Source organism: Gymnoscopelus microlampas (genome assembly GCF_963454915.1).
Source record: "Gymnoscopelus microlampas genome assembly, chromosome: 23".
Taxonomy (NCBI): domain Eukaryota; kingdom Metazoa; phylum Chordata; class Actinopteri; order Myctophiformes; family Myctophidae; genus Gymnoscopelus; species Gymnoscopelus microlampas.
Genome location: NC_139960.1, coordinates 24,523,641 through 24,531,312, shown reverse-complemented (window position 1 = coordinate 24,531,312; position 7,672 = coordinate 24,523,641). Strand labels below are relative to the sequence as shown.

General features: G+C 44.2%; 1 protein-coding gene across 1 annotated transcript in view; it reads right to left on the bottom strand.

Annotated features, from left to right (window-relative positions):
• Positions 1-1,266: 1,266 nt before the first annotated feature.
• Positions 1,267-7,672, bottom strand: part of ano2b (anoctamin 2b) — an 84,127-nt gene continuing 77,721 nt past the window's right edge. Inside the window, exons 23-24 of the mRNA XM_084049853.1 lie at positions 1,935-2,040; positions 1,267-1,730 (exon numbers count right to left, since the gene is read on the bottom strand). Coding sequence (XP_083905979.1) covers positions 1,341-1,730; positions 1,935-2,040 — 496 coding nt within the window. The 3' untranslated portion in view covers positions 1,267-1,340. The remainder of the gene's footprint in view (positions 1,731-1,934; positions 2,041-7,672) is intronic.

Here is a 7,672-nt window from a genome sequence, read left to right as displayed (position 1 = left end):
CTATTTTTGTTACTTTTGTGTGACACTGTAGTATGATGAAGTAGTGCATTAATTTACCCGACAGCAATTCAGTTACAGTAGGTGTTGTACCGGTACCAGACTGGTACCGGTACAACACCTACTGTAACTGATACCGGTACACAACACCTACAGTAACTGGTACAATTCAATTCCTTTAGGGCAGGATGCGGCTGTTATCTATGCCACTGGTGATCTTAATGTGGGGTCCAGGGACCCCTAGGGGGTCCCCAGCTAAATGATAGTTTAGAACCAACACTTACAGGTCTGTAACTCAAGAGAGTGTACACATGACTTGTACTCTCAAGAGTTAAATTAACAACAGGATTTTATAGTGTACAGTAGATATCAAACTGGGGGTCCTTGAAATCAAAAGGCTTGAGAATAACTGATTTATGTAGTGGCCAACCAGTTCACTGTTTAGGGAAACCCATGGATGTTACTGTCTTTCCTGTTTCCTCATGAAGACCTACAGTACAGCAGTACGTTTCTCAGTGTAATCTCAGCGTTCATCTAACTCTGAGAGAGTGCACAAATGGAACCAAATGGACCCGCAAGGATAGCCTTTTTTGCCCACTCAGAATCATAATTATTATTGCTCGTCTACGCTATGAAGCTTAGTCTGCCTCAGAAAATCAGTAACAAAAATAGTCTAATAACATTAACGACAGTTTGAACAGGTGATCAGTCAGACCATAAATGGTCTGGGTGGGGGGTCTTATACATGGATTGTTTTGAGACTGAGGCCAAAAAGAGCAGTGATGACAGGCTATTGGCCATATTCCCAGAGCAAAATGGCCGCCGTGTAAATATGGTCAATTAACCCTGTACTCATCACAAACACAGACATACTGTACAGTACAATATACACACACACACACACACACACACACACACACACACACACACACACACACACACACACACACACACACACACACACACACACACACACACACACACACACACACACACACACACACACACACACACACAAAGATTCATATATACACTACACACACATACAGCATTATCACACAGCGTTATGTTCTACACCAGTGATTCTCAAAGTGGGGTCCAGGGACCCTCAGCGTTCCTTGAGGGGGTTCCAAATGGAACCTTACAGGGTCTGTAACGCTGGGAGTGTAGGCTACAAAATGTACATATATGTGCACAATGTACCGTACACACGTACACAAAACGTTTGAGAACCACTGTTCTAGACCTACAGTCAGTCATACACAGATTGTCCTTCAGTCAGTGCTAGCCAAACTTTTTTTTTTTTTACGGCAGTGTGTGTTAGTGAACGGAGCCTATCTGCATCACACAGCCGTGTGTGTGGACGTGTCCTTTTTGCTCCTGGGCGACGCCGGCCTGCTGAACTGGCTGAAGCTGGCCGCTCGACACCTGACCCTGGTCCCTCCCCCGCTATCCCCCGCCAGGCCCTGGGAGAGGGCCGGGGGCAGAGTACTGTAGCGGCCCGCGTCGGGGTGCACCTGGCCCGGCTGGGCGTCCGGCTGGCCGCTGGCAGGGGCGGCCTGGAGGTTGGGGTCCTTGGCGAAGAGGCTCTGGATGAGCTGGAACTTCTCCTTCTCCTCGCGGAGGAAGACGTCCACCAGCAGGGTCTTCTCCCGCTTCAGCTGCTCCACGATGGTCTTGGGGACGTCGGGAATCACCCAGGCAACCAGCATGCTCAGGAACATCACCAGGTTCTGGAGGGCGGAGGAGAGAGAGAGAGAGAGAGAGAGAGAGGTGGACGGACAGATGGAATAATATTGTTGTAACATCTTATACAGTATGTTAATAAGCCACTGGTGATCTCTCTGTCTGTCTGCCTGTCTGTCTGTCTGTCTGTCTGTCTGTCTGTCTGTCTGTCACGAACGCACACACACACAGAGCACACACAGAGCACTCACCTGGAAGAGGATGACAAAGGCCAGTCTGGCAGCCAAAACACACCAGTACTGTTTAGAGAACTGGTAGGCCTCTGGAGACCACGGAGGTTCCCTGTAATCCTTATACCTGGAGGGTCATAACACGCGCGCACACATGCACGCACGCGCACACACACACACACACACACACACACACACACACACACACACACACACACACACACACACACACACACACACACACACACACACACACACACACACACACACACACACACACACACACACAACGATGTGAGGCCGGTCCGAACCTCTAGTATGTACACATACTGTATAACGTGCACAATAAAGTTGGCGTTGATTGGTCCAGTGGTTTGCGAGATTAGCCGCAGAAACACACACACACACACACACACACACACACACTCACACACACACACACACACACACACACACACACACACACACACACACACACACACACACACACACACACACACACACATACAAACATACACACGCTCCTGCACGGTTCTACCTCTAGGAGCCATGCCGTAATAATAAATACATTTAGTGAAGCAGAAGTTAATATATTTAAATACAAAACGAAAAAAGTCTTTAAAATATCATATCATACTTCTTTACATGTGCATAAGCCTAAACATGTAACAAAAGTTATATGTCCCATGTGGCTTTGCATCCTGAAAGGACTGACCAGCCCTCCACCCACCCCCAACCCTCTCCTCATGGTCCCTTCATCCAGGAACATGCTTACGAAAAATGTGTTTTCTGAATTAACCTTCCCAATAATAGCAAGGGCCATATATTCACCTGTCATCCATTGGTCCAGCTCAGTTCCAAGATAAGTAACCGAATGTTATCCTTTAACAGTGTCCCATGACAATCCACAGAAGAACAAACAGCTGAGTCTCTTAATTTATACCTCCAACCTCAAAGCTACCTGCATGCCCGAATATCAGCCTTCAAACTAATGCAATCTTCAGACAGAAGTTCTTTTGTTGTCTCTGGACAAGGACCCACACTCAAATTAAACACAGTACACAGCAAAATCCTGACTGTTAATTCTGAGGGACAGTTTTACATACATCAAAGGTGTGTGGAATTAACTGAATTTACTAAGGCAGCTATGCAATCTGCATGCGGCCGCCTGCTAGTTACTTTTTGTGCTTCAATGCAGGGAACCGAAGGAATTTTACAATGCTTCGCGGCCCTCACATGTAGTAGCCTACAATAAAAAAAAAACGCTCTGCCTTGGCATGGTTGGTCATCATTGGGTTGTGACTATGCTGGTGGGTTATAATAAGATATGGTATAATGTTCATTTGGGTAAATAACTATTTTTCATGTTAGTGAGGATGTTCTGCAGCCTCGTCGTTCTGAGGGTTCTGAAACAGCCCATGCCAGGGGAGATGGGGAGGGAGAGGGACAACAGCATGAAGAGAGCGTTCATTATCATCTGTCTGATCATGGTGTCTTTATTTGGTGCTTTATGGAAATATTAGTTGATGAAGGCCATTTATTAGATGACATGGATTTAGTTGGAGCTATATGTACAGTATACTGTACACTCTCTCACACACACACACACACACACACACACACACACACACACACACACACACACACACACACACACACACACACACACACACACACACACACACACACACACACACACACACACACACACACACACACTGGCCGCGCACATTAATATTTTGTTCTGGACCTTCTTGCTGTGAGGCAACAGTGATTTGCCAAAATAGGGATGCAAGGGTTCAAGTGGCTACCGGTATGTAATTGTGTGACTGTTTAATATAATATGAACTAGTTTGGATTATTTCTTGATTCTCTCTGTGTCATATCTCCAAGTCCTATTGGCAATCTGTGTAATCTGTCATCTCCACCTCAAGTTTTATGTGACACCGACCCTCGCAAATTGCATGAGTGCCAATGAAGCATAATGTGTAATAATACGCCCAATCTCCTCCCATTATTTGTGCAATCTGCCCTTAAATGCACCTATACATAAAGAAGAGAGGTGCACTTTGCAATGACATGTATTTACTGTTTATAATGATGAGCAAACTGTGTTTCCAATCTGGTACACCTCTTGGCACAGAATGTGTCCACAATGAAGGGCAAAAGTCTTAGGAAATCTGTCTGAGTAAAGAATTTACCGTATTGACCAGGGGGTCCACTCATAATTCCAACATCCTATTATTCCGACCATTAGGTTAGTGTGAGGTTAGGGTTAGGAATAGGGTTAGTAATAATGGGGCCAGTCATAACTTAATTTGGACCCCCACAGTGTAGAGATACAGAAGGGAACAACATGCAACAGGGGTCTGCAGTCGGAACCAACTCTGGAACACTGACAACTACATGGTCAAAGCATTATCCGGTCAGAAACCGTCCCACCAAAGAGATAAACACATTTCTCATCTCAAATAAACAAGATACAATCTAAAACCACATGTTGGTCTATTTCTACCAATGACATCTAATATGGTTAAAATGAGGACAGAGAGAGGAACCTATGCTGTTTACTTTTTGTGGGTTTTACAGAACTCAACCACATGAGGGTTTTATTCTCTCACACACACACACACACACACACACACACACACACACACACACACACACACACACACACACACACACACACACACACACACACACACACACACACACACACACACACACACACACACACACACACACACACACACACACACACACACACACACACACACACACACACAAATGCCCCAACTCCCACACTATAAGCAGCTGTACTGTATGTCTGTTATTGTCATCAGGGTCAGGTCATTGAATCGTCTAAATCCAGACTGCCAAACAAGCAAAATCCCCAATTTGTCCATTTGGGCATTTGGGTCAGTTTTAAAACTGTAGAGTTAAATTAACACTGAGCTTTCATTTCCTACAGTATGTGTTCCCATTAAAATCAAGGCTCTAACTGATGACACCATACACTGCTGTAGTCAAAGTTGACTGAACCGAACAGGCCATTCGCTGTTAAATAATCATAATTGACAGAGTACAACATGGAATCAAGCCCTGGTTGAGTAAGAATCATTGTCTCCCATGAGTCTAGTATGGAACATTGCCTTCCATTGCCATGAGTCATTGAATGTCCTTGTTTCTACTCCACGGAAAGAGACAGATCTTGCTTTCCCAGAACATCCTAGTATAAATGCACGAAATCTCTGTTCGTCCGTCTGTGTGTGTGGGCGCCTGTCTGTAGTTCACATATCTTGATTGTCTGACCGACTGACTTCAAACACTGACGACCTGTGGGCATATACAGTACACCTCTGCGCCCCTACGGTTCCATCTCTCCTATAAGTCATTGATACAAGTATATAAGAATAGAAAGGAGTTAGGCATTGTTTTACCATAATGGTACTTTCAGTCGGTCCAATTAAAATAGACTGTCACATGAGCTTAGTCGAGCTTGAGCGCATTGTTTCATGTGTAGTGCATCGTTTCATGTGTACACAGATTTACGTATGGTTAAAGCTTGTAAAGTTCACTCAAAAGACAAGCTTACAAGCTTCACAAGCTTGTAGGCTGGGTGTTGTGGGTTGCATCAGGACCTTGAGGAAGCTACAGGGGGGAAATATCATTTCTATGACATGCAGCACGGTTCAACTTTTCACATTTGATTTGTGGCACCCCCTATATAGGCAGAAATTAAAGCACTTTTGGAGGTGTGCTCTATAGAGGCCTCTCAACGTGACTAAAATTTGGTGTTGAGTGAACGTTGCGATGGTGTTTTTTGTAAGAAATAGACCCCGGCCACTACTTTTGGAAGAAATTAAACGGTATGTAATATCAAAAAGCTGTTTGACTGGCATTGTCACATGACTCCAGAGACATTTGGAGAATTTGTGCATGCTTGAGAAATGTGGTGCAAATCGGTGTATTAGTTTCTCAGATTAGCTCCAAACTCCCACACAGACACGCATGCACACACGTGCACGTGCACCTGCACACACGCACACGCACACGCACGCACGCACGCACGCACGCACGCACGCACGCACGCACGCACACACACACACACACACACACACACACACACACACACACACACACACACACACACACACACACACACACAAAAAGGGGAAAAACATCAGCCTGGCGAAGATAATTAACCATTAAATCATGTTCCTTATAATAAAGTTTCCGGAGATAAGTGTGTTTGTACTGAAGCCTAGACTACTGTTTGGACACAGTACTGTTTAAGGATCTTATCACCTCAGCTAAGCTAATAAAGGACAGATCACATGACAGTCAGTTGAAAACCCCTTTAGAACTCTGGAATTGTTTAAGACATGTATACAGTACTGTACATACAGTATACTGTAGGCTACATGATGCCAAGCACACAGATTAACTCAATTTGGAGACAGAAAGATTTAATCTATTAGCAGCATAGCTGAGTGAGCCTACTGTAATTAGAGTTTAACTGAGGCATTCTATGCTGGGGCATATTGTTACAGAACCCAATAATTAATTAAACTTTTTGGGTCTTGCAAAGGTGCATTTGGTGCATGACCTTCAAGAGTTAAAGGCCAAAACATAGTATAGCAGCCTACTATAGCAGCCTACTATAGCGTTGATTTGAAAAGTGTGGGGAGTGTTCAAGTTTAACTCTGATTGCTCTTAAAATATGTTCATAAACAATTCTGTAATCGTCACTGTATGTTAGTTGTTAAAATGTAATGGCATCCCCTTTCAATGCGATACATCCTGGTCTAACTGTAAATAGGGTCACAAAAATGTGCTAAGCTGACACGAGAGCCAGGGATAAAGCTATGAACCATAAAAAGACAGAGTAAGCTCATTATATCCACTTAGATAAGCAAAATTCTTCTCATGTAAAAATAGATTAAGAGGTCTAACTGATTTGGCATCTGATAGTTCTTGACTGCTCACCAAGTACTTGAGTGACAGTGGATGATTTGAGAGCCAGCAAAAGGAGTCTGTGTGTGTGTGTGTGTGTGTGTGTGTGTGTGTGTGTGTGTGTGTGTGTGTGTGTGTGTGTGTGTGTGTGTGTGTGTGTGTGTGTGTGTGTGTGTGTGTGTGTGTGCATGCGCGTGTGTGTGTGTGTGTGTGTGTGTGTGTGTGTGTGTGTGTGTGTGTGTGTGTGTGTGTGTGTGTGTGTGTGTGTGTGTGTGTGTGTGTGTGTGTGTGTGTGGTGTCTTATTCCATGTCCTTATACAGTCATGTGTGAGGAATGTTCTGTGAGAGAGTTTGCTCTCATCCATCCTTTCGCTCTCACCAATTATTTTCTCTGTGACTCTAGGATGCTCTCTCTCTCTCTCTCTCTTCTTGCATCATGTTAATTTCTTGTTTTGTCTAAAAAATTGCCATATCCATCCTTCCTTTGTCTCCGGTTCGACTGATGTTTTCATACTTACACATGAACGCACGCACAAATGCACTCTCATTCTCTTGTTTTTCAACAAACTGCTTCCTTCTTGCTTCCTCTGTTGTCTTTCTTACTTTGTGATATTAATATTGCTGCGATGCACACACACACACACACACACACACACACACACACACACACACACACACACACACACTCTGTCATGCTTACATTGCTCACCCTGATTCACACTTAGAAGATCGCTCTGGATAAGAGTGTCTGCTAAATGCCTAAATTGTAAACTGTTTATATGCTGTATTCCCTCAATCTCTGT